Source organism: Tinamus guttatus, unplaced genomic scaffold, assembly GCF_059628265.1.
Source record: "Tinamus guttatus ecotype Peru unplaced genomic scaffold, ASM5962826v1 Tinamus_guttatus_pri_ptg000297l, whole genome shotgun sequence".
NCBI lineage: Eukaryota > Metazoa > Chordata > Aves > Tinamiformes > Tinamidae > Tinamus > Tinamus guttatus.
Window position 1 is genome coordinate 309,322 of NW_028288831.1, and position 26,556 is coordinate 335,877.

Genomic DNA, 26,556 nt, shown 5'->3' on the forward strand with positions numbered 1-26,556 from the left:
TGGCCACTGCTTGCCAGGGACGCAGCTCTGGGGCGAGAGCAGCGGTTTTAACAGGTGTAAGCAGGTAAAAGGAGGACTGAACATCACGTGCATTGAACTTAGACCCCGAATGATTCCCAATTGTCTGAGTAAAAGCCTAATGAATGATCTTTAAGGCAGGGAGAGTCTTTTATAGAACTTGAAAATACCATCCAGCATCCATCAGGTCCTCAGCACTGAGACCTACTGGCACTTCAAGGTAAGGCCACGCTGGCCGGGTAGGACAGCAGCAGAGACCTTCCTTTAGGAGCAAGTGTGGCTGCGGGGGCTGCCTCCTGCCCGGCAAGGGGAGCAGGACAGATGCTTCTGCACACGGGTAATAATCCCAATACCCGCCGTGGCTTCCAATGCCCCCCGTTTCCTGCTCATGGGAATGCCGTGGGCCTGAGCGCACGGACGGTGCGCGACTGTTGGAACCGGGCACAGCAGCAAGGTTTACCTTGACGCCATCCGGGCCTGGTGGTCCGCTGTCCCCTTCCAGCCCTGATTCTCCCTGCAAGACAGAGAGGCAAAGAGACATAAGGCCGTGTCCAAAGCTCTTTTGGTTGGGAGCTTTTGGCAGGGAGCATTGCAGAGCGGCCGTCGGGACCGGGTGCCACCTCTGTGCCGATGCCCTCGGGCAGGGGAAGCTGGCGCTGCGCAAACCCTTCCTGGAGCAAGAAAAGATGGCAACTTCTTGCTTTATCTTGAGCCATATTTTCTCCTCCACAGTCCCCACCACTGGCCTGTGGGAAGACCTCTTTCCCCGTGTGGAAAAGACGATTCAGTCTGTATTCATTTAACCTGGGGCTTCCCCATCCTGCTCCACCAACTGACTCTAGTCCCAAGCAGGGACAAGTGGCATTGCCGGCATCAATCCACGCATTCATGCCCGCCTGGCTCCCTCCCACGTGTGCACAGTGCAGCCAGTGTTCCCTGCTTAATGCCAGCCTCTGCCGAGCGCTTCCCTGCCCCGCGAGGCCGCCCGGGCGCGCACAGCGTGCGAACAGACCGGGCCTGTTCCCACACAGCCCCTTTCACACTCCAGCCTCTCCGAGGGCTTTGGCTGCAGGCGGGAGCCTTCCTTTCTCATCGGTGGCTCCTGCACAACTGTTTTATTGAGAGAAAGTGGCCAGGATATGGAGATCTCCCCTTGAACTATTTTCAGAGCTCTCTGTGACCTTTAATTTCCAGCTGCTCACCCAGATGACTGACAGAGTGAGACAGTCACTAGCTCTGTAGCATCAGAGAGGCTCCTGTACGTGGGTGAGCTCAAACTTACAGCCCCTGTGAGGAAAACATTTCTATCATGCCAAGGGACAGGAGGGTTGCAGGATTCCCAGATCAGGGCTGCTTTGCCCAGGCTATGGGCAAACAGGGAAAACGGCATCTTGAGGATATAGGGAAGCGTTATAGCAGAGTTGGACTGGAACTGTACTCACTCTTTGACCGACGAGGCCTTGCTCTCCTGGAACTCCCAGCTGCCCAGGATCACCCTAAGAAGAAAGAGGCACAGACATGGGGACAAACTGCTTGCTGATGGCAAAGCCTCGCTGGGGAGATGGAGCACGAGCCATTCCCGGGAAGGCAGCGAAGGCGCCGACGGGGAGCCAGGAGCACAGGAGCCGGAACACTAGCGCAGTATTGGGACGCCAAAGACACAGTAGCTCCAGCGAAATGTCAGAAGATTTGCCAAGGAAAACATGGCAAAGGACGGCAGTGGGGGCGGGGAGCGAAGAACAGCAAAGAGGAAATTGCATTTAATCCCAAATACAGCCTGTTCAAAGGCTATGCACACAAGAGCGATCCTTCAAATGAAGCAAAGAGGGGGACAGAATAAAATAAAACTCCCTTTGAGCTGCTAAGCACAGGGATCTTATTCAAACAAAGAGGGTTTTTTTTTTTGTCCTTTTTTTTGTTTTTTTACAGGCCTTTCCATGCCAACAAGAAGGTGCATTCATGGCTTTGGAGCAGGGCACCTTCCCTTCAACAACCATCAGTGGAGGTCAGTCCCCAGGTAGCCGAGGCTTGCAAACGGTGTCAGGGTCTTTTCTGAGGGTATTTGTACACTTGGGACCTTCCCAAGATCCTTCTCATTTCAACCAAGAAGCTGCCAGATCTCTGGGACTCAAGGACTCCCTTCGCTGCTCACATTTCACACCTGTGAAAGAACTGAGCTGCATTTTCAAAGCCCTGTGCTGGCTCTGGAGGCAGGAGATCCCTGGAATGGTGCTTCTCCCCATACAGACAGCATCCCTTCTCTGGCACAGAGATAGGGCTCAGGAATTTGTAAGCAAGAGCTTAAAGATAACCTTTCTTTCTTTATTTTGGAAAAAAAAAAGAAGTTTTTTGTGGATTACAGTGGCTGCTTTGGCTGCTCAACAGTGAACCCACAAGGTTATCTTCTCCTGGCAGAGACAGAAGTGACTGTTATTTCTCCCTGGTCTGACAGAGAAGTTGCACGAAGGACTTTTCCTTACCTTCATGCCAGGTTCACCTGCAAGGCCAGGCTGTCCCATTGAGCCAGGTGGTCCCTAGAGGAAAAAAAGAAAAAGATGGCGAAAACCTCCATTGTAACGAAGCAGAAAACAAGAACAAAGACATAAATTCCATCAGCAGAGCACTCCTGGGGGAGCAGAGCCCTCGCTGCAGTGTAATTACCTCCCTGGCGCTGGCCTGGGGTCTGCGGCATCGAAGGGGTCACGGACCCCCCGGTGTCCTGTTCCTGCCAGGGCTGGGCCCATCCCTCACGCTTCCCTCTCCCCAGGCCTGCTGCAACCTCCTGCCAAGCCACCCCTCATTGCTCCCAGCTCCTCTGCTTTCTGCGGTGAGAAACCACCCTGGGGAGCAGGGTTGGCCCTCGTTAGGGACGGCGGGAAGAGGTACATAATTGAACTTGAAAGGCACTCGTAAGGGCTCAGCGGGCTGGCTAATAGAGTGGGTAACAGAACTGTTCAGCTGTTCAGGATGGCTTCCTCAGACCAACCATTACCCATTCTAGTGTCATCCAGCACCCACTTGCTCTGCCTGGCTGGGCCAGCAAACATCCAGAACCAAGAACGGGGCTAGGAACCCATCGGCCAGGCCCATCACCAGGCTGTACTAGCTGAAAAAAGCAGCTAGTTGATTAGGTCTTGTCTGTCTGAGCTTACGTCCTGACACACAGGGCACTCAGCATCCCCCAGGCAGCCACAGATGTGTGCCTGACCCAGAAAATTATGGAAAATAAGGTGGGAAGAGACAGGACGAGAGAACAACCCTGCAGACTGTTCTTAGTAAATGCCCCGCTGCTGCTAGGCTTGCAATAGCAGAGTGACCTCAATTAAGCACCTTTGGTACCACAAAAATTTGAGAGCTTTAAACTTTGTACATTTTCTACCACCTCAGGAAAGGATGGAGAATGAGAATCTGTAAAAGAAGACTAAAGATGGGACAGCAAAGTTTGTCTTTAAAGGATCCGAGTGGCTTATTGGCAACTCTTTGCAACTCAGAAGAAAGGAAAGAGCACATAGTTATGGGAGTTCCCAGCTGCTCCAAGAATAAAGCCAGCTCCTAGCTTGCTGAAATGAATTAGGCTGAGGAGGAAGCAAGATGCACCCAACAAGTGGTCAAGTCAGGCAATGAGAAAATTCACGCTCCAGTGAAAGCAAAAGATCTTGCTTTGGTTTCTCCAGTGGTGCCAGTGCAGAGAAAGGCTCCTGAAGGAGACTGATTTGAATAAAACTCTGTATTTTCTTGGTTGGAAACATCGAAAGTGGCTTGGTAGCAGCTTTCCAGCTCCCCAGTGTGGTTTACCACGCCGAGAGCGTGCTCCATCCAGTCTAGCAGCTATGAGAACGGAAACTTTCATGACTCATGTGTTTACAGCAGACTGTATTAAAAGGCACCTTCGTTGCTGTTTTCACAACCAAGTGAATCACAACCTAGGGAAAGGAGCCTCACAAGGAGAGCTGGTAGATTTGATGAGGGCTAATAAGAAGGTCAAATCAACCCTGAGACTGCAGAAGAGCTGGAAGCTTCTCCCACAGTTCATGGGCACTGTTCGACAACTGCTCCTGCCATGGGTTGTGGTGTGTTTGTGCCATTGCTTCAGGGCAACAACAATTCAAAAATCATAAGCCAGAAGCAAAGCCATTTCTCTGAGCTTCCTCCACTGGCCACAGCTACCTGTGACGGACTGCCAAACTGGTTGACAAAACCGTGTCTGATCACAATGGCAGCAGCAAGGAGAGGGGGAGAAAAGACCATTTTCAAGTCTGAATTGCTGCTGCATTTGTGCTCGGCTCTGCACTGCGGTATGGAAATGTGGTCTCTGGCACACCAGGGGCCTGCGACACGCTTGTGAGAGCGTGGTCAGCTTTGAAACATTTCTCTTGTTATGGAGACGGGTCTGCTCATCTGCCAGTTGGGTTTCTATGGTCTGCCTTTGATGAAAGTGAGCCTCCACTTTCCGATTTTTTGCTGTTTGCTTTGGAAGTCGACCCGTGGGAAATCCTTCCTGTTCGTGTCCGCGGGGTGCAGAAGGATATGCCTCTGCACCCTTACTTGTCCCTCCTGTCCTGCCACTCTTGGTGCGAGGGGAGAAGAAATGGGAACAAAACATCAGACCTACCTTATGCCCAATTTCTCCCAAAGGTCCAGGTGGCCCCTGTGGTCCTTGTGGTCCCTGAAAAACAGAAATACAAGACTCTCTTCATACAACTGTTTTCATTTCTGAAAGGCTGACTTTTGTGGCCTGTAAAATCACAGAATGCTCAAGGTTGGCAGGGACCTCTAGAGGTCATCTAGTCCAACCCCTGCACACGCAGGGTCACCTAGAGCACGTGGCACAGGGCTGCGTCCAGGCAGGTTTGGAAGATCTCCAGAGAAGGAGACTCCACAACCTCTCTGGGCAGCCTGTTCCAGTGCTCTGGCACCCTCACTGGGAAGAAATTTTTCCTTAAGTTCCTGTGGAACTTTGGGTGTTTCAGTTTGTGGCCATCACCTCTAGTTCTGATGGGGAATTGTAGTTGTAACTTAAAAATGTCTGTTTTATCCTCTTCCCTTCACAGTCCAGGTCAGCCATAGAGAGCAGATGACACGTCCTTCTGCTCACATGGTCTTGTTGGCGCTCCCTCAGGTTTATGTGTTAATCTCCCAGAACTTTCCTCAAGCTTGCAGGCTCCATCAGGCTCCAGTTCTGACTCCATCAGCCTCTGTCCTGGTCCCTCTTAAACCCTCTCTTCCAGCCAAGCCGAACTCCTCCTGTTACATCTAACCCTTTCCCAGACCCAGCCTTGCCCTTCTACCCTTCCTTCCCTTCAGAAATCCAGTCCAGGCTGCATCCTATGCTCTTCCTGGTTTATCCAGGAAGATAAACCTTCTTTTTGCTTTCTAGAGATCTGATCTTTTCTTTCCTCATGTCTCCTAGGACTGTAGCCAAATCTTTCACATCTCTGACCATGCTGGAGTTGGCAGGGACAGAGAAGCCATGAGTGGGACTAGATAGAGGGGGAGAGCCAGACAGAGTTAAACACATATATATAAAAAAAAAATATATAAATATATATATATATAAATAAATAATAATAAATATATATATATATATAAATGAAGTGTCTGCCTGTGTGCTGGGGGAGAACAGACGAAGAGAGAGTGATAAAACACTTGCCGGGTCGCCTGGAGCCCCTTTCGCTCCTGGAGGTCCGGAAGGTCCTTGGATACCCTGGAAAAAAATTAAACACATCAAGGTCAGCTCCAACCCTGTAGCAATCTTCCATGCCTCTCAGCACACAACACACATTGCAAGTGCTCCAGTAAAAGGAGCAGAACGGTGGCCCCATAGCCTAAGCTGCGATGTTATCCAAGGTTTTTTTCAGCTGGATCATGGACCCAAAATTTAAGGACTGGAGTGAAACCAGCAATACAAAAGGAAGCAGAAGGGATGAACACTTACTGGGAAGCCACGTGATCCCATCTCCCCAGTCTCTCCTATCTTCCCCTGCAAACACACAATGACAGTGATTAGCAGTTGGGAATGTCAGCGGTGTCACTGGCCAGGAGAAACTGCAATTCCCTGGGCGTTGTGTGTGTGTGGCACCCGCAGCGGGGTCTGGCACCATGCCACCTTGGCAGGCACCAGCTCTCACAGGGGACATACCTGCAGCCCGTCTGGCCCCAGTTTGCCGGGTTCCCCTGGACGTCCCTGCAAACAAAAACCAAGGGAGAGATGTTGGCAAAAATATGAGCTGGGCTGACGATGCTCTTTTGGCTACCTATCCCCGAGGCCGTCATGCAGCAGGGGTCTGTGTGGCCAGCTGCCAGGCTCTCTTTGCGCCAGGTAACTCCTGCCATGTTGTTTCTTTTCATCCTAAACTAACTGACAGAAGGTCCATCAGCACAAAGACGCATTTGGTAGGGTCATGTTTTACCAGTCATGTTAAATTGGTAGGATTTCTGTGTGAAATTCAGAGATAACAGTTTATGGCGCTCGCTGCCAGCTAAGCTACTCCCTTGCCTGTGGAAGACCCCATTCCTTTAGCAGAAGCTCACTGACATCTGTGGATGTCTCTGGGTTTGGGGGTCTAGATCTCAGTAGCAAAGGCCTTGATGTCTGTGTGGACAGGCTCTGCTCCGGCTGCACGATGGACCTGCTGTGGTGCCGGATTCTCGTAGAACCATGGAGCCTGCCCTGTTCTTGAAGGAAGACATGACTTTGATCCTGCCCGGGGGCTCTTACAACAGGGCTAAGAGCAGTCTCAGGCAACCTGGCCATCTGCCGACACTCACCTTGACACCTCGCGATCCTGGTTCGCCTACTGGGCCATCGGGTCCTCTGGCACCCTGGAAAAAGGCAAGAGAGAGGAAAAACTAAGAAAAGGGAAGAGAGGGAAGAGTGCCCTGTCAGTGCAAGCAGCAGGCATCTCTTGTACAGTGGGTTGGGATCTCGGTGTGGATGGGATCTTCCACCGCAGCCTGATCCCTTCCACCTCTGCAGTGGGTACTAGCTCTCTGCCTGGTTCCCAAACCTCCTGTCCTGGTGACCCACCATGTGCTTCTTGCTCAGTGAAGAGCATGGTTTGCACAGAGAGATGGGTGGTGGGAATCCTGCTTGGTGACAGCTCCAGCCTCAACACCCTTAGCTGGCCTTGCACTCCTGCCCCCGGGACATTAGTGCTTCACAAGCTGAGGTGCCACAAGTTGGTGCCTCTGTTCACCCGGGCTAAGCCTTCTCCCTGCAGGATTTGTGCAGATAGTTCACCTGGGATATCAGTCACCCTAGCTCTGGACACCAAGAGACCCGAGAGAGCAGTCCTGGAAAGGCCTGGCTAGGCTGAGCATGGCAACTTGGACCCATGCTCCCACGAGCACTACTGTGCTGTGTTTTGTTTCTTAACATTTCCCACCATGCAACAACAAAGCAACTTTTTATACCTGCTAAGTCAACCACCATGCCCAAACCAAAGCCAGAGAAGAAAGGCAGGTCAGGAACAGTTTTGTTTTTAGACCTTAAAGGACAACAGTTTTGCATGGGCTCACAGTTCTAGCCCTATTGGTATCCAATGACCTCCTCCCCAGAAACCCAGCTTTTCCAGCTACCTCTACCCTGAACCCTTGGCACACCACGTTGTCTCATGATCATGATTAAGGTGATAAAAGCACAAGCTCCACAGAAAGGCTCACCTCCCCCACCATACAGCACGGTAACAACCGTTTGGGGCCTCCAGCTCCACGTAGAGCTCCACAGATTTCCTGGCAGGCCTGCAGTTATAGTTACCTGCTATTTAAGGAGCTGGCTGCTGTATGAATCAGGCCAGGTGCTCATGCATATGCATGTTGGGGAGGAGTGTGCCTGGCTGTGCCACTTTGGCAAGTATGGACATGTGCCAGGCATCTGCACCTGGGTGCATGCCTGTGTCTGACCCCATGCATGAGCCTCGCAAGGTGGATGGGGCCAGCATCCACACTTGTGCCAGCCGAGTCACCAGGAGCCCAGGCAACAAGTGACTCTGGTGCTAGATGCTGAAATCGAGCAGCTCAGGGATCCTCAGCAGAGGGGCACGCTTGTTCTTCCAGAGAGTGAAAGTCAAGGAGAGCCTGGTCTCGCAGAGTGGGCAACTATGTCTCTTAACTTTCAAACTGATCTCAAAACAGCTGGACACGGACCCCTCTGCACTTTTTGAATGCCAGAAAACAGTCCGCGACACTGACAGACATCAAAGGGAGCCACGGTCAGCAGCAGTGAAACAGTAGAAAAAGGACACATTAAGAGGCTGTATTGACGCTCATGATCAGGCCAAGATCTCAGTTGGGACTCTAAGGCGCTACTGCAATATAAATAATAAATAATAACACAGAGCAGTGCTAGAATGTAATGGTAAGAGGAATTCAGACAGCAGGCCAATGTGGAAATAGAGAAAACGAGAGCCAATGTGCTTAATCGGGATGCGCACTGAGTGCCAAAAGTAATAACAGGGTTAGGGAGCCAGTGCGTTAGAAAAGCAACTCCGCTACAACAGTCAAAGTGAGAAACTCACAAAGACAGGCAGTGTAATAGCAAAAGATGCATAGGAAACACAGCCAGATTATTCCAGTAGACAAACACCATCAATATAGAATAATGCAAAAACTTTTACCGTGCTTGGCAAAGCCTGGTGCCGCTGAGCATACTCGAGATGAAATAACCACAAACCTGTATTGTGTGCCAATACGAAATGGCGCTGAAGAGCGCTCAGCCTGCTCTCCAAGACAAACGCACAGAGCGGGACCGTGCACCAGACGGGAACGGCACGACCAAATGGAGTGTTACATGGATCGACGCTTTGCTACACTAACATAATGGCTGCTCTCACCAGCCTTAAAACCTGAAAGCCCCGGCTCATGTCAGCCACTAACCAAAGAACAGCAAGGACCAGTGACGTTCTGCTAATCAACACCCTGGTAGACCTCGAGGAACAACGCTGTACGGCAGTGATCGTTTAATAGCTGCGATGCTGAGGGCTTCACGCCAGAGAATGAGAGCAGTGAATGAGAGCAGTGAATGAGAGCAGTGGGACAGCAGTGCTCGGAGGTGTTTCTGGAGCCGTCCACAGCCTCGCAGAGACCCAGCGATGGTGTGAAGCACCACAGAGACCTGCCCAAGCCGGGCATGGCACTGCTGGAGCGGACAGGGGTCAGCTCGGCCCTGAGGTAGCGGCAGAGCTACCTATGTCTTTGCTGACAGAAAACAGGCAGCAAAGGACAGACCACGTCCTGACAGGCAATGTGTGGTGTTTTGCTTCGCCTGAAAGCTTCTCTTAACACCTCACCAAGAGTATCCCTGAATGTGCCTGAGTCTCACAACTTGTCCTCCCTGTTATGGCCAAGGAAAACAAGCTGTTCCCTTCTTCAGCTCTTCAGGTAACTGTGGAATTACATCTTCACTATCCAAGATGATGGTGACACCTGTTTGTCACAGAGAAGTGCAGATGGGAAGGATTGAATAGCTTGTCCCTTGCGCTACAGGACGAGAAAGCAGGGACCAGAGAGAAGCGGGATGTGAAAGCAACTGTAATGACCTGGGAAGAGATCTCTGTTCTAGGATGGATGCTGCCATGAAGCAAAGGAGGACATATGTGCAAACCAGCCCACGCTGGCATGGTCTTCTTCCCAACACATGCACAGAAAAGCACATGGTGAACTCCTCACAGGGAAAGATACTGTGGGGAAACAAAGCCTGAGAGACAAACGGGTCAGTTCAAGGAGCAACTCAGGTGGGCAGTCCCTGTGCTCTCCTCCAGGCCTAGGCTGGGCACCACAACCATTTCACAGGGCCGTGCTGGGCACAGGCTCCGAACGTGAGGAACTCCCGCTCTCCTCTAGCACCAGGGCTAGTTTGAGGGGCACATCAGAGCCCAAGCATGGAAGGGCAAGATGAGCCCATCCAGCTGTGCTCCTGTCCAATCTCTCTGTCAGCAGTGCTGGACCTCTCTGGACTCGATGGAGGCAGCAAGGGCGGCAAGGGCGGCAAAGGCCTCACCTCCCTGCGGCCCGGCCTGTCAGGGCTGCCTGGGCAGTGTTTGCAGTATCCACGTTTTCCTCCAGCAGGGTCCTGTCACCAGCATCACAGGATCTGCCAGGGCAACCCCGCTTCACAGCAGTCTCCTAACTAATCCCATCACAGCCCATCTCAGCAGCGGCCGACTGAAGGAGGAGAAAGTGACCCTGCGCTCACCAATGCATGGTGCAAGCTTCATCTTCCCCAGCCTCCTGGGCTAGAACCCGGATTAAAGCATTCCCCTAATCCAGCCTGACAAGAAAGGCTACGTTTAGCCAATTAGTTAAATCTTTTAAATGCTCTTTGACTGACAAAGCCAGTTAGAGATGAGCGAGGTCCTGGCAGCGCTCCAAGGAGACACCCATGCCAGCGCTGCAATGAGCAGCCCGACGCGTCCCTCCTGTGGACCCCGGCTCTTGGCCTCACTGGCCCATACCTCCCCTGACCCCCCTGGGCTTCTTGGGGCTTCCAAACTGAGTGACCGTCTGGGCACTCCTGCACGGAGCAGGGCTGAGGGACCAGGGCACGCGCAGGGTCCTCTCAGGGACCACGCTTCTAAAGGCAGCCACTGAACAGACCCATCCAAAGAGTGGGGTAAGGAGATTGGAGCAAAAAAACATGGGTTTATCGCTGCTGTCAGCATCACTAGGGGACCTTGAAACAGAGATGGAAGCTTTTTTTTTCTTTTTCCCCACCCCCTAGTTTTTGTTAGTATTTCTAAGGCTGTTATGCAGCTCATGAAAGGTCCCGCTGGGCCAGAGCTGTACAAACAGTGCAAGCTCTGAGAAGCTTTGCAAAGTAAGCAGGAATAAAGGGGGCTTAAATCAAGATCTGACCTCCCCTGTGCACACGGGCAGCTGGGGGGTCACAGGTCTGTGGCTGATGGAGCATTTGAGAACCTGCTTTACCCGAGTTGGGTATGAACTGGCAACTCAAAAGCATTGCATGCCCATCTCAGTGTAACCTTCCCAAAGGCACAAGAAGAGACACCCTCAAGGCTATGCAAAGCCAGGCACCATCACGCTCCTGCACTTTTAAAGTTCTAGTTTCAGTGCCCTGTGTGGGCACCTTTCTCTCTGTAATCCCTGCACGGGTCCTCACTGAGCCACACAGCAGAAGGCCAGTGCAGGTCCTTGCAAGTCTCACCTGCAGTCACATTCTGCCTTCGAAATGACTAGTCTCTTTTAAATATAGGCTCCAGGAATGGCAGCAAAACAAGCCACAGTGCAGTAATATTGTCACCTAACCCTCAGAGACGTTCACTACTGCGCAGCACTATCAGCAATCCTAGACTAAACACAGTTCCCATTTTGGCTAGATGCGAACATCTCATCTCACATAGGGGAATTCAGCTCCAGGCTACGCAGCTCAGGTTTATTGCTGGCCACTTTAAGTCAGGAGAGGCATTCCCTAATGATAACATAGATAACATTCCTGCAGGATAGAGCTAAATACTCCATGAGGTGTTTCCACAAAGCAGTGCTGTAGTTTGCCTGTATCCCTGTTGAAAGGGATACAGGATACAGAGCTTAAAGGGAGCCAGTAGCAACCCCTGAAATACCAGGAGCACAAACAAGCAGTCAACAGCTCCTTTCTATAAAGCTCTGCTGCTGGCCACATCCTTGCCCTTTTGGCATGTCCAACACATGAACTGGTCAAACAGATTCAGACACACTAAGTCTGAGGTTTCAGTGTCTGAATTTAAAGTCCTCATATAGATTTCATGCTTAGAAATGCCTAGTAAGGAACAAAGACATCTTACAGAAACTGCACAGAGATATTCCAAAGGATGCAATACACGGGCCATGGGAAATCAAAATAATTTCCTTTGCTTAAAGGAGTTTAGGGGATTGCCTTCCAATACACTCGCTCACTTCCATGATCTTAGAAGGCTGTAGCTAACTTTTCCTCAAACACTTCTAAGGCTTTTTCAGCCAAGAAAGATCCCTGTGAGCAAAAAATATACCTCTGCTTTTTCTCCATGAACAACTTCTCAATCATCCTGGCATAGGCAACTAATTTCAGGTGTGCGTAGATAACTCCACTTCACAAATTCCTCGAGTTTCCAAATCCTTGCAGTGTGGCTGCAAAGCACCACGTCTCGTGTCAGACAGGCAGCGGTCCCGTGCCCAGACTGAACGCGGACGGCCGGGAGTGCAGACGCGCACGCGGTATCTTGTCTCACAGGTTTTATCTGGACAGCAGTTTATGCAAGAGCTTGATGACCCGGCAGCACAAGGAAAGACAGAAACATGTTCAAGGGCTTTGCAAAGCTCTTCTGAGTCACCTGAGCCAGTTCATCGCATCCCTTCCAGCAAGAAGATAAAATCCCAGAAATATTGATAGCACTTTGGCCAGAAGGACAGGGCAGCATTGTTGGAAAGACGTCAAGCGGGGCTTTGCAATGTGCGTGGTACAAGCATGGCTCTGGTGGATATTTGGCCTTCTGTGGGGATTCTCAGCCAGTATCTGGGCTGAGCTTATGTCAGAGATGCTGGAGGCCAGGCCTGTTCCTGATGTGAGGACCTGATTAACAAAATGAGCTGTTGAATATATTGTGAATGCTCTGCTTGGATGATTCATTTTCAAAGTAGGATTTGTTTTTCCTCACACTGGCCTGGAGTACCTGGGAGGTAGCCCTGATGGTGTGAGGAGGAGTCTTCAGCAGGTCACAGACTTGGAGGCTGTCACTGGGAGGACTATTTTGCGCAAAGACAACTCAGGGAAGCTGTGAAGTAGCAATAGGTTGGGACGAGAATCAACTTTTGTGAAGACAGACACCCTCAGGAAAGTTGCCAAACATCAGGAGGCTCCTCACTCCTGCATCACCCACCAGTCTTGCCTGACTGTCAGCGCCCTCAGCAATACTGTCCATCAAACACGGTGCCTTCAGTTATGTGTCACTATCTGCCAGTGTAAATCAGTTCTAGAGAACATAAATGGAGTCATGTTTCCAACCAGAAGCAATCCAAAGCTCTCCTCATGGTCGTGTGCCAGCTGTCCTGCTGCCCTTGGGGACAGGGATCTCCCTGCTTTCTCTCCAAGATTTTCAAACACTTGGGTGGGAAATCAGCTTGCAGGCTTTCTGTATGGGGACAGTATGCGCAGGGAAAGAAATGGCGCAGGAGAAGGCACTGGCAGCATCAGCTGTCTCCAAATTTAAACCTGGATTCAGTTAAACATTTAGGTTTAATCATGTGCATAACTGTCATTAGCTGAACATTACGCTCATGACTAAGTGCTATGCTGAACAAGGATGAAGAGAAACAAGCCTACAAGTCACATATCCAAGTTTCCTGTCCTTAGGGAAGAGGACAGAAGAGAATGACTTTGGTTCACAAAGATTGTTCAGTATCAGTTTGACAGGCTAAACAGAAAGGAAGGAACACTGTCTGCCTTGTCATAATGGAAAAGTTACAATTTTTAGAGTTTTCTTCTTAAAATTTATACTTATATCTTGACAACACAAAAGCTATCACATCTTAAATACAGACCCCCCAAAAGAATCTATTGTTCTTTACAATCAAAACCATATTTGCTATTTACATTTTCTCCAAAAGTGAAATTGCTTTAACGAAGTATCCACAAACATAGCCCATGGAATCCACAAACATCTGGTGGAGCCTGCCTTAATGTTTCCACTCTGAATTGAATTATGTCCCTTTTGTAAACTGGAGTAGACAGAATGTTGCAAAGGGTAATGTCTGAAATTACAGTTGGGGGGAATCATTTCCCCACACTGAGAAAACCAAGAGTCTGAACAGGAGACAGACTGAGCAAACAAAGAATCCTACAAGTCTAAAAAGTCTTCTGAGAGTATGGAGGTGGGAGAAAGAAAATGCAGGAGAGGTCAGAATACAAACACCACTCTGTTTCCACGAGCGGGCTGGAAACGTGGGCTTCCTTGATTCAGGAATATGCAGGGGGAATGACTGGTCTGCTGCACTCAGTACCTGAAGAGGAAATGCCACCCAAGGCCATCTTCTCCAACGTGTGGTTTGTCACCTTGGGGATAGACTCGCTGATGGGATTGCTCCTGAGGGATCAGCACCTTCTCTCTGACTCTGCCTACACTCAAACTCAGGTCCCTGCTGTGCAGGCCAAATTCCCTTCTCAGGAGCTGAATCCACCTTTGCTCTTAGTGTTTTACCTTGGGTGAAAATAAATATATCTTGCAGCAGTCCTGACAGTATGAGTGGAGCTGAAAATGGGCTAGTCAGCTGAACACTCCTTGTGGCTCGGGGGGCCGTAGGCCAACACAGATGCCAGAAGCCCCAGAGGATCTGTGAGAATGAATCCCTCACAACTCAGGAACAAACCCTATGGTGGTGCATGGCTGCCTGCCGGTAGGACGGGCCTGGTGGCAGGGGACACAGCTGGCATCCCAGGCTGGCAGCTGGGAGAAGGCCATGCTGGGACTCTGGCTCTGTCACTGCACACATTGAAGACACGGGCAGCAATATCTGGTGTTCTCCAAGGACGCACCTCTCAGAGCCCACACATTTGGCAGCCTGGGATTCATTCAGAAGCCATTTCCTGTTCATCTCTGTGCTGTAGTTCTACCTTGAGATATTTCCCCATTTCATTCAAAACCTCCTGTGAAAGATCATCTCCAGTTTCTTATCCATCCTGCTCATGGATATCCCGAATTGCTCAATTAATTGCTGCTGTGTAACACAAAGAAACCTCAACCCCCAAAGGGACCTTCAGAGAGTGGAGCTGGGGAGCGACAGCCATGAGCCTTCCCACCACGGGGAACAACAGCAAGGAAGCTGTTTTTATCCAGCCACGAGTTAAAACTGGATCTTGATACACATCTGCCAGGCTCGGATGTTTTCAGTGTCCTTCTAGCTGTGCTTTGAAAGCCCAGAACAGTTCCAGGGTACATAACTCTGTGGTCATAAAGCTTTCTAGTTGGTTATTCCATTTCCTTTCACCCTGCCCCAGCTATTTGAAGAGAGTATTAGATTTAGTATACAGAAACATATGCAATCCTTGGCTGCCCTGAATTCCCCAAGCAGGACTTGTGGTAAAAATGTAGAATGGGGATAGGTAAAATGTATAGTTCACTCCAGCCCAGATCTTTGAAAATGTAATATGGAAATAAATCTTATAAGGTCCTTGGAGGGAGAAATGCAAAATATGTTGTTTCTGAGGCCTCCATCCAAACCCACGTGAACTCACTATTACTGCTTTGGAAACCAGCTGTGCAAGGAAAAACAGATCTCTGCTTCACAGAGATGCTCTTGCAGTAAATGTCCTGCTCAAGACTGAGGAGCTCAGTGGGACACAGGCTGGATATCACAGTCAGGAAAGCCAGCAGCTTTAGCGGGGCTAGAGCTAATTCCAACATCAGCTCTCACTCGAGCAGAGCAAGAGGAACTGCACCAGGTGCCTGGGAAGTGTCATGAACTTGAACGGCTGCAAGTGATGCCAGCTAGTACCGGGAGTCAGTGCCAGGCCGGGGCCCTGCTGCTGTCTCAAGGCAGGACAGGGACTCATGCATACTTTAGCAGTGTGGTACTGTTTAAATCTAGAGATAAAAACCAGGGACTAGTGTTACTGGCTGGACAAACACATGGGAGGACACAGGACATGCTGTAATTTGCTCCATCCAAAACACAAAAACACACCTTTCCCACAAGCCTGCAGAACTTTGCCAAAAGGTACACGGCTGACGAGATGGAAATGGGAAGCATGGGAAGAACAGGCTGCCAAGCACCCCGTCAGCTCCATTTCTGAGTGCTTCATCTCTTAATTCCATTTCCTGCTTTAACCAGCTCCAGTTAAATCACAGCACTTCAACATCTCAGCTGCTCTCTGTCCCGTTGCAACAGACACCTTTTCTAGCCTTCAAACTACTCCCTTTTCTTCAGCTCACATCTGCCCTCGTCAGACTAAACCTTCACCATCCTAACCAGAAGTGTCCCTAATGCCTGTTTAGCACGCAGCTGGTTGGAAAACACAAGCTGGATGTCTTCTGCAGGAGCGCTATGCTTGGACACCCCTCTCTGCCCATGCCCATGACTCGCCTTCATGTTCCTGGTCACATTTGCTTCAAATAGAGCAGTTGTCCTACACAGCAGAAACCTGCCTGTGCCTCCACTGCTGCTCATCTTCATGCTCACGCACTGCTCTACCAGGCTGCCACTGAAGGAAGAGAGGGGTAAGAGCTCACAGAAGTACTTACCCTGCGGCCTTTCGTCCCTCGTATCCCTGGTGCACCACGGACTCCCGCCGGACCCTGGAAGGGGGATAGGAAACAAACTGAAGATGCAGAAGGTGGAAGGCAGCAGCCATCAGCAAGACCCCGTGTCACCTTGTGGCCTGCAGGAGCCTTGGACACAGACCCGGGATCAGCAGGTCGACTCACTGAACTTTGCCAAACACATCAGGATATTTGCCTCTGATTTTGGACACAGTGATTGTCTTTGGATTATCAACAGTCTGACCAAGGACCCTGGCTGAGATTTGCATGCTGAAGTGTCTGCAGCCTGTTGTCTGTGCAAGTGGCATGATTTGGAGAGCAGCTAAGCACTGAGAACTCCCTCGGAAGCTGTTAAGAGCAGCCGCTTTTCAGTGTCTGTACAAAAATACAGGATCTCTTTTTCAGTTGTCCAAACACAAAATCAGACACCTCGTGTCAGGTATTCAAGCCTGAGCATTTCAGCCAAACGCTGATTTTATTTTCAAGTAAGTGTTGTACTGTTAGTGCTGTATAAATATTAATTCTGGCGGACAGATGCTAATTTCATTTATCCTGCCAATGTTGAGAATTGTTCCTGTTCTTCTCATACGTACACAGCAGTTTCAGGTTTTCTTTTATCTAGGGCTTGTGCACACTTGATGCATTAACATTCAAACAGGAAATTCAGAAGGAAATTAAATTACCTTTCTTCTGTTACCAAGGTTTATGAGTTTCAAAAATTAAAGGATGCATTCCTTTAAATTAACAGGATTTCTTGCTATACTATAACTTGAAAAACTGCATCTAAAGTTGGTGCTTTTCTGCTGTCAGAATAAAAACCTCAGAATGACACATTCCATTCTTACTCTCTCAAAAATTCCACATTGAGATTTGCTATTTATATATTAACAGCTTTTGCCAACTGACAGCCCTGCAAATTCCAGCAAGGATTGGAATAAAATTAAACTGTGATCTTCCTACTGCTTGTATTACTGCCACTAATAAGGATTTTGCTTTTGGAACCGAACTATCATTCTGCATGGCATGTAGGTCCCAAATACAAATGTGTAGCTGTTAGCACTCAAGATGGAAAAGAATCTAGTTAGCTGTGCTGTGCCTATATTTGTAATCATAGTAAATCTCAGTGTTGCTGGTGAGGTCAGCTGGGACTGGTACAGACAAGGAGCAGATGTGTCGGATGCATATTTTATTGGGATTTTTATGGTAAACACATACTGAAACGAAATACTCTGCTGGTATTTGGAATATTCTACTGGAAGTCTCTGCCTATTCCAAGCAGTTTAGGAAAAAACATGCACGTAAACACTTATTGTGATGGCAAAGTTTTGAGGGAAGCAACCAGATCCCAGGCTTGGGGTTTCAAGGACAAGACACTCAGCTGAAATAGAGGTCAGATTTTCCTACCATTTACTGTACCTTTGTTTCCCACTCCCAACCACCCTTTATTGAATTAAACAGACTGCTGAGGCTCACTGGATTGCTTCATCCCCTGAAGATTTTTGCAGCCGAATATAAACAACAATATTATGCCACAGGTCTGGCTTAAGAAGCAAATGAGGAAGGTTTGTTTGGTGGAAAAATAGGCAGAAACAGCTGGAGTTAATAAGAGTGGGGATTTAATATTAGGGGATTATTTGATTTACTGGCCTTGCTGGGAAGTTTGACTTACTGAATTATGATTTTTTTAAATACGCTCTTGAAGGAAACCTTTTGCTTGGATGAACCTGCTGGTTATTTCACTGCAGGAGAACAGGGCATTGAAGGAAGCTGAAGGACCTGCGGGCTCCCAGAGCTCATGTCTTCACTCATGCTGTTGTCATCATGCCCCAGCAAAGCAAGACAAAATTCAACCTTAACTAAAAGCACTAGTTACTGGCACACTAGTCAGTATTTCAGGACCTGGGAATTCTTTCCAAGGGACTAGTGTAGAACCCACCTTGGCTAAGAGGTGGACTCTTAGTCCATCTAAGCAGGGCACCCACATAATGCTCTGGACATCCCGAATCGTACAGCAGCAAATGGGCTAGAAAGGTTGCTAAAAAGGGACACCTCAGGATATCCATGCCCCTCCTAATTCTCCTGTCAATAGTGAGCTTGGGAATTGCTGTAAGGAGCCAGGCAGAGGCTTATTGCTGGGGACTACAGGCAGCATCGCAGCCCCGTTATTGCAGGGGGGCTGTTGGACAGCTGCGCCATCCACACTCCATCAGACCCTGCTGCTCGGGTCACCCTGAGGGGCTGCCCCATCCCAGGCCCTTCCCGTCGCCTCCGCAGACCTGCGGCCACGGAACGGCAGCAGAGCCACAGGTGGCTGCAGCCGGCGGGGACGGTGCCTAGAGCTCCCCGCAGCCGGCAGAGCTGCCGCGAATCCGGAGGCCGGACCCTTGGCACTGCCCAGGCATTTCACCACAGCGATCTTCCTCCCAATTAACCACATTGTGAGAATGCACAGAGTGAGTGAAATCCATTCCTCGTCTTCTGCCCCCAGAGCTGCTTTTCCCCTAGCTCCAGCAGGCGACAGGCTTCGCCTTCACGCGGTGGCGTTTGTGCTGCCAGGAGAGCCAGAGCACCAGCTAAACAAGGGCTGTGAGAACGCAAAGCCAGGCTAGGATCTACCTCCACAGTGATTGCACGCTCCGGCCAGCTGCACATGTAGCAGATGAGCAATTCCAGATGGAGGGCACGTCCGGGGCAGCTGCTCTGCTGCGCCCAGGGTTGCGGCGAGGGGCTCTGAGACATGATGCAGTCACGGCCCCGAATGACACCGTCACTGCGCGACGCCGCGTGGCCCTGCCAGCAGCTCCCAGCAGCAAGAGCAAGAGCGTGCAGCAGTGCCTTGAGCTAGGGAGCTGATGTTCTGGTGAGGGAGTAAGGCTGGATCGCGAGTTCTGGACCACATTGCTGGGGAAACGGCCTACAAAGGTCCAGATAAAACATTCATTCAAGCCTCTCCTGTATTTCTCCCATTCATTCTTCAATATTTTTCGTTTGCAAACTGTCCTTCAAGCTCAAAGCATCTGGGACATGGTTGCTTGGCTCAGACCTTGAAGGCCCAGAATACAGGATGCTGATTTTGTTGTGTTGATTTACAAGGTGATTATAGTCTTTACTTACTGTTGGGCCAGGGATTCCAGGAAAACCTACTCCTCCTGGTGTTCCAGGATGCCCCTAAAAAGGAAGCAAGAACAACAGGCCTGGTGTGAATTCCTTGGATCTGCTCAACCCTTCCTCCTCAAACCTGCAAGGCAGAAGTATGGCATCTCTGGCTGCTTGCAAGGTCAGGAATGCCTGTTATTTTCCAGGGTGAGAGAGCTTAGGGGCAGATGATGAAGGCCAGAGTGCCCAAAGCCCAGCTTCAACTTTGCTAGAAATACAAGCAGCCAGATTTTCTGAACAGCCCAGGATAGTATGGGCTGAAATATGAAAATCTCTCTTTGGTCTTTCTTTACGGCATACAGGGAGCGAGGGGCCCTCTGTTAAACTCTTAAGAAATGTCCTCAAATATGCCCATAGCACAACAAAGTAGTATGGCAGTGCTGGCTAAGCAACCCAGCCTCTCCAGCTGCCATTGGCAGTGTGTTGGGATGCGAGCAAGGAAGTTTGGAAATCCCTGCTCTAGAACCCTGTCTTTTCAGGAGCCCATTTGCTTGGAAATGGGCAATCCTTCAGGGCAAATCTGTAGCTTGCAGTCCCCAGTTATTGCTGTTTGACCAGTCCTCATCTGATTGGGGCACAGCACCCATCAAGAGCCCAAGTTTTTCTGAAAAAAACATACTGCTGTACGATGGGAAGAGGTTATACCTCAATATAAGCCACCACTCAGACAGCAACAATTTGCAGCAATTCTCATTTAACCCAAAGACCAGGAGGAGCTGAGGGCTTCACAGAGAGAGGCAGAGCCCGGTCAACCAGGCAGCAGCAAGAGCGAGAGAATGCAGACTTACTCCTTACCATCGACCCCTTGACTCCTGGAGGGCCTGGGGGTCCCACCGAGCCACGGTCACCCTGGCAAGGACAAAGGCACACGGAGAAGAGCAAGTAATTTTATCAACAAGCACCCTGAGCTGGCAGCAAAAGGGATCTAGAGCAACAAAGTGACCGCAGTCTATGCGAAAGATTTTTAGCACAAAGGTTTCCAGTGAAAAATAATCATCACCCTGTTTGGAGCATCTATCTCATTAAAGTAGCTGAAGAATAACAGCAGGAGGTAGCTAATTCACTGTATCTCAAGAAATGGGGCTTTACTTCCACTACCAAACCACTGTGGAACAAGAAACAAGCAATTAATCCAAAGCCACCTTCCGGTAAAGACAGTGCTGGGACTGAATCACAGGAAAGCTCCATCTCTTCCCACCAAAACACTGCCTGGTTCAGCAGTCCCGTAATCCCTGTGTGCTCTAATACTATCAGAAACCTGTATTTAGCATCAAAGAATTAATGTATTAAAATCACTTATTAATTCTGAAAAAATCTTTCCTTTTCCCCCATGTACAGAACATCCCACTTCCTCTCCATACATCCATGGTTCTTTTGGAGCCGTCAAGAGCTGGAGGTGAGGTGTATCCCTCGGGAATACTGCTGGGGCCTGCTGAGGCAAGGGTGAGCTGTAGGTGCAGCACTAGCCATGGGCTGTCAACTGCTCCTTCGTGGAGAGGGTGGCAATTGCCACCACCATTGCCTGTCCTCTCTCTCCTGCAATTCCAGCAGTGCATGGGGAATTAGGTGCGTTGCATTTGTGTGCTCGGGGGGATGAGGAAGGAGGACGTAGCAAATGGTGCCAAGTAGTTTACGCCCAAAATCTGACCTACCTTCCAGCAGTTACAGTGTAAGGAGGGAATATTCCCCAGACTTCAAGCATCTTATTAAAAACAAACTCCAGAGTATGCATTGTCACCAGTTGGCCCTTGTAAGCCAATGAAGATTTTCTTTTTTTTTCTGTCTGCATGGATTTTATTAAGTATTAGCTGGATTGTTCTCTTTGATCATTTTTGGATTCTACTTGCTTCAGCCTTAAGTTTTGCAGCTCTCAAGAAGAAGATTGCTGACTCAGCTATGTCTAATGAAAGCATATTTCCCACTTCATTTAGCTCAAAGCAACATAGTAAGCTCTAGGACACCATGCCAACTGGAGGCCTAGCTGAGGTTCTGATTTGATGATAGTTATTTTTGTCATCTGTAAGTTTATTTTGGTAGAGAAGGAGAAGCCTGATAGAAATCACAGCTGCGCTGAGGAACTCCTAGAATAGATTTGGAGAAGACAGCCCGAGTTTGCCCTGACACTGATGTAACATGGTCACGTTACAGAGCTGATCTGCAACATGATGACGTGGTAAAGGCATCAGCGTGGAAGTCACGGGGTCGGACGTAGATTTACTGAGTGGAAAGAAGGTCTTTCCATAGCTCCTGCATAGCAGGTCCTCATTCCCCTTTCGGTTCAGGGCTGCAGCTACCATTGAGCACTAGAGACAATATTGTCCCAGCACTGATTTTCTGTGCAATCACTTTGGACACGTCACAGATTCTTTAACCCTTTGTTAACCTTCTCCGAAACGGAGCCTGCATCATGTAGATCCTTTTACTTTTTGTGTGCCTTAGCAGTCCAGCCTGTGCCCACTTCTGTTACTGCCTCAACACAGGGAACAGCTCCTGCAAGGGGCTTGCCTGAATCTGCTGCTAACAAAAATAAAAAGCCTTTGCAGCAAACTATCACAGTGTCTTCACATCGTTACCTAGAGGACAGGGCTTGATATAATAAAAGAGGGAGAAAGAACTGATGTGCGGAGCATAAATATGATACCTTTTACTATCGTTACAGCTGGACTGAGAATAATAAAAACCATCAATGAAAACCAGCACTCTACAAATGAAATGTAACAAACTATATAGGTAATTTGTCTTTATAAGCTACCCCCCAATGAAATTTTACACTCCAGTAGAAAAGGAGTTAGGAGCCATTTACCTTTCATGGAAAATAATTTGTTCTCTTTGAAGGAAGCATATATCTAGACTGCACACAAGAGGGCACCAGCCCTTAATAGCATGCCCAGCGCAACCCCAGGGCCATGCGGGCAGGAAGGTCCTTGCCACATAAAGAGGAGAGATTTGGAGCAGCCCATGCTCATTTACACGCTGCCTTTGCCCTTTTCTCCTTTCTCCACACCTCACAATCAGCTCAGCGCTCCCATTCAGTGCAGGCTGAGCCTTGTCCCCTGCAACCGCTTGGCAACTCAACGTGGGCCTGGAAACACATCTCCGAGCGAATCTGTCTGCGGTCCAAACTGCAGGGACTCCTCCCCTGACCAGGAATTCAGGGCACACAGGATCCTTCATTCTCAGCATTGGGGGTTGGAAAAAAAAAGGAGGAGGGTCTGTTAAAAATCAGGCTTTCTGGAAGACTACGAATGAATGAAACTTCGAAAATTTGTATTTTTGGAGAATATCTGGCAGCATCTCCTTGGAGAATGAGTACAAACTAATTCCTAAATATGAAGTGGATCGTTTTTGACTGATCCAGCACTAGCTCAGACCCCCTCGAAGTGCTGTGCTCCCAGCTGGGTGTTGCACTGACCTGACAATTTAAATCTTTTCAATATTTCCCCTGCCCCAGTCTCCTCCATCCTGCAAAAGTTATAACAACACATTCTCTGCAAGTAATCTTACCTTTTCTCCCACCATTCCAGGCTCCCCTACTGGACCAATAAAACCCATTAGACCCTGAGGAAAGAAAAGCACAATTAATTTTCTGTGTTATATGCTGAGAAAGTAAACAGTCTTTTTGGTCTACCTTGCTGGCTGAAACAGCACAACATCCCTCATATACGGCTCAGTAATTCCTACTGGCTACCAGAGCGGACAGAGTTGCTCCAGGCCATGGGAACGTCTAACTCCACAGCTGGTTCTGCTTTAGGAGCCAGCTGGAACGGCAGCATTAGGATCTGCAAGAGCCACAACACATAATATAGGGGACGAGTGAAGCACGTTTTGCAGAAAGGCCCAGGCCACAGCATGGCTTTATTCTGCAAGTGTTTCCTAAAATGTCAGTGCGGCTTCCCCAAGACCATCGATAGCAGGAGCTCCTGTGTTGCACAGACACTGCTAGTTCTCATCATTTTACAATCATTTTAAACTGCTGCGTTGGGGAAATATCTTATGGTTTAATCTGAACTGCTTCAAACCTCTGTGCAAACTAATTTTGCCCAGGGTAGTGTCACATTGTTAGTAGGGAACAGAGGTCCAAGGGCTCAGCCAGAGAGGACCATCAGGGCAGCAAATCTGTCACACTGCTCAGAAAGCATCTTGGACCCCCAAGTTCCAAGGGTCAGTGGTAGATATAAACTCCTCCAATTAATCTGTAACTAAAAGGATTCATCTCCTGTCAAAACACTTCATAGCCTGCCTGCATCTGGCAGGGGTATTGTCAATTTAAGCCATGCTCCGGCTTGTTTGATTTTAGGCTACAGTCTTATTGCTCCTGGGAAGTGGTTGCTGAGATGGGAAAGGGATTTTCAACTTTATTCCCCACAGTTTTAATATTGTCCCATCCATCTTCATTCTTAAATCATCTGAAAACTTCATGATGAATTGAAAATTCCTCTCTACCAATGCACCTCACCTATCTACTTCAAAAATCAAGGAGTTTGTCCAGGAAAATTCTCTCTGAGCAAAATATTCAGTATGCACAACTACAGCAGGGCAAAAAGCAACGTGAGTGAGTCAACCCGGGTGGTGGTGTCAAAGGTTTTCACCCTGTAATCTTCCTTCCCAGGGAACAGCAAGAAAAGGAGCAAGAGTTTCCTCTCTATATGCCTGCTTCCTTCCTTCCTCCTTCCTGGCTGCTCTGAGACATGCCCTGTGTTCACAGAGCAGCTGTCTGCAATCTCTGCATCACTCCAGTTCAGTTTCCATCTGCGCTTTGCGAGTGTTAAAGACACCGCAGAGCTCCGGAGGAGAGTACAGCCCTGAGTGCAGCCTGCTGACATGTCATGCCACTTCCACAGCTGCCAAAAGCAGCCATGTCCATGAAGTCACGAGCACAACGTGAAGTTTTGTCATCTAACAACCAAGCTCAGCTGCTATTCCCATGCATGAGGATCAATAGACTCTGTTCAGAGACTTAAGATCCACCACTTTAGTGACTTTTACAGGGAATAACTTCTGATGGCAACTTCAAATACCAAGAACTAGATGCTCTCGCTAGAAATTCTTCCAGAAATGGTCTAGGAAAGCAGCATGCCACTATGATGGGATGGAAACACAGATGAACCACAGGAAGACAGCTACTACCAGGAGAGATCTCCATCCAGGAGCTGGAGGCTACCAAGCCTTTGACGCCCGCACTGTGATGGTCTTTGCCGTGTCCAAAGCTGAAGCGTTGCCACTGCACAAGTATTTCACTGAGATTAGGCCACGAGGACAGCACACGTGACAGCAAACCACTGCTTGTCTCTAGCAGATTACCCAGTGCAGGACCGCGACGGAGAAAAGGCAAATTTACAACATCTGCATATGCAAGTTTGCCACTGGGTGGCATTGCTGAAGGCTGCTGAATCAATTATTTTTTCAATTAGACACAAGTGCAAATACAGAGCTGATAACTGTTTCCAGCCACGGACAAAATTTCCAGTAGCCCCAGGCTGTGCAAAGGTGAACGTTAAGGCAGAGACAAAGCAATGAGATGAAGCTCTTCAGGATGATTCCTATTTACCTTGGGTCGGTCCACTACAAAAGCCGAGATCCCAGCTCTTGCAGCAAATGTGTGCACTGCTACCAATAAAAACAACGCTGTGTCAAAAATACTTTGGAGAGGTCAGAGGTGCAGTGTTTCCTACCCAAACCCAGGTTTAAAGGCAGTGGACTTTGGATCCGCTGTCCACAGCGGCATCAACTCCCACCGCAGAAAGTCTCTGAGGAATCTGGGTCATGAAACGAGATGCACTGGTTGTGTTTGCTGGCCAAACTGGTGGTGCTCTGCAGATGGTCGGCTGCACCCTGATTACAGCCCGCCGAACGGAACGCAACCCCAGCACCCTCCTGGGAGCCCACGCTCCGGCACAGATGTGCCATTTGTTATCGCAGCTTGCGCAGAAAGCCGCCGGCGCTGCCAACACAAGCAGGGTAGGGGCAAACGCTGCACCTGCTGCGCTGGTGAACGGCGGGATGCAGGGGGAGCGCAGCCAAAATTTCCAGCCTGTTTTTCGCTCCAGAAAGAGGAGACAATTCTGTCTGTGGTGGTACATCGTGTTCCAGTTGGAGGGAAGACTTCGCTTCAGCTTGTGCACCTAAGGGGTAACCCTGTGGTGTCACTGCGGCGGGACGGCGGTGGGGACCGTGCGACGCGAGCACGTTTCCAGCACAGCAGCTCTGCGGTGTTTGCAGCCAATGCTGTCTGCTCTGCGCTGAATTAACTAACGCTGCTGTGTCTGCAAGCAGACAGAAAATGAAATAGATATGTCTAGGCAAAATAAATCTCAGTAACTTATTGGGAGTACATGAAGCTACTAGAGGAGATTGGATAACAACATTCCTCACTGGCCAAAATGGGACACAGGCTGAAGGGAGCACAAGCAGCAGAAGATTTAGGTTTTAGCAACCAGAAAAGCCATGGATGACAATTACTAAATCAAAGGAAACTTGAAGTGTGGTCACTACGCTAAAATGGCTGTGGCGTATGGTATTTTCCCAAGTTCCCAGGGTCAAGAGGAAGCCCTGCATCAAACGCGACTCCAGGCCGTGCGTGTAGTTGATGCACGTGAAGTCCCAGCAGCGGTGGCTGCCCCAATAACAGCCCGCTGCATACAAGAAAGAATGTAAAACACTTATATTAGACAGGGAGTTCAGCATGTCGCTGATTCAGTCTGCTGTATTCCCCAGCCAAGGTCATGGCGGAAAGGGGATGTAGGTTGTTAAACAGTTGCTGGGGGGCTTGGCAGGGAAAGAAGGGGGGGAACTGGCAGATTGTAATTCTTAACTCCTGTCTGGCTTTCTCCATTTATTGTCCAGCCCTGTCATAATTAAGCCCCCCCTCTTGGCTGCATCAACAGAGAGCAAGTCAGCAATGAAGCCTTGCATAAATCATAGCCCATTTGAGAGCCCAACCGAAAGGCGAGCCCAGCGTGAGCAGGGTCTCCCAGGGATGGGACGGCCAGTCGCTCCCAGCAGGAACCGATCGGGGCCCTTTCTGTTTTACTGGTTCGCTAGAACTCAAAACAAAACAAACCGGGGACAAAGGACACAGGGAGTAAATGTACAATCCTCCCATTCAGATGAAAGAAAGGGAAAGTAAAACAGTAAATATCACAGTTTCAGGGAGGACGCT

The 26,556-nt window shown here is 49.3% G+C and overlaps 1 protein-coding gene across 1 annotated transcript in view; it reads right to left on the reverse strand.

Annotated features, from left to right (window-relative positions):
* Positions 1–26,556, reverse strand: part of COL27A1 (collagen type XXVII alpha 1 chain) — a 149,722-nt gene that overhangs the window by 37,277 nt on the left and 85,889 nt on the right. The window contains exons 25-36 of the mRNA XM_088527955.1: positions 22,902–22,955; positions 20,193–20,246; positions 19,356–19,409; positions 16,224–16,277; positions 6,787–6,840; positions 6,158–6,202; positions 5,954–5,998; positions 5,669–5,722; positions 4,631–4,684; positions 2,499–2,552; positions 1,461–1,514; positions 479–532 (exon numbers count right to left, since the gene is read on the reverse strand). Coding sequence (XP_088384081.1) covers positions 479–532; positions 1,461–1,514; positions 2,499–2,552; positions 4,631–4,684; positions 5,669–5,722; positions 5,954–5,998; positions 6,158–6,202; positions 6,787–6,840; positions 16,224–16,277; positions 19,356–19,409; positions 20,193–20,246; positions 22,902–22,955 — 630 coding nt within the window. The remainder of the gene's footprint in view (positions 1–478; positions 533–1,460; positions 1,515–2,498; positions 2,553–4,630; positions 4,685–5,668; positions 5,723–5,953; positions 5,999–6,157; positions 6,203–6,786; positions 6,841–16,223; positions 16,278–19,355; positions 19,410–20,192; positions 20,247–22,901; positions 22,956–26,556) is intronic.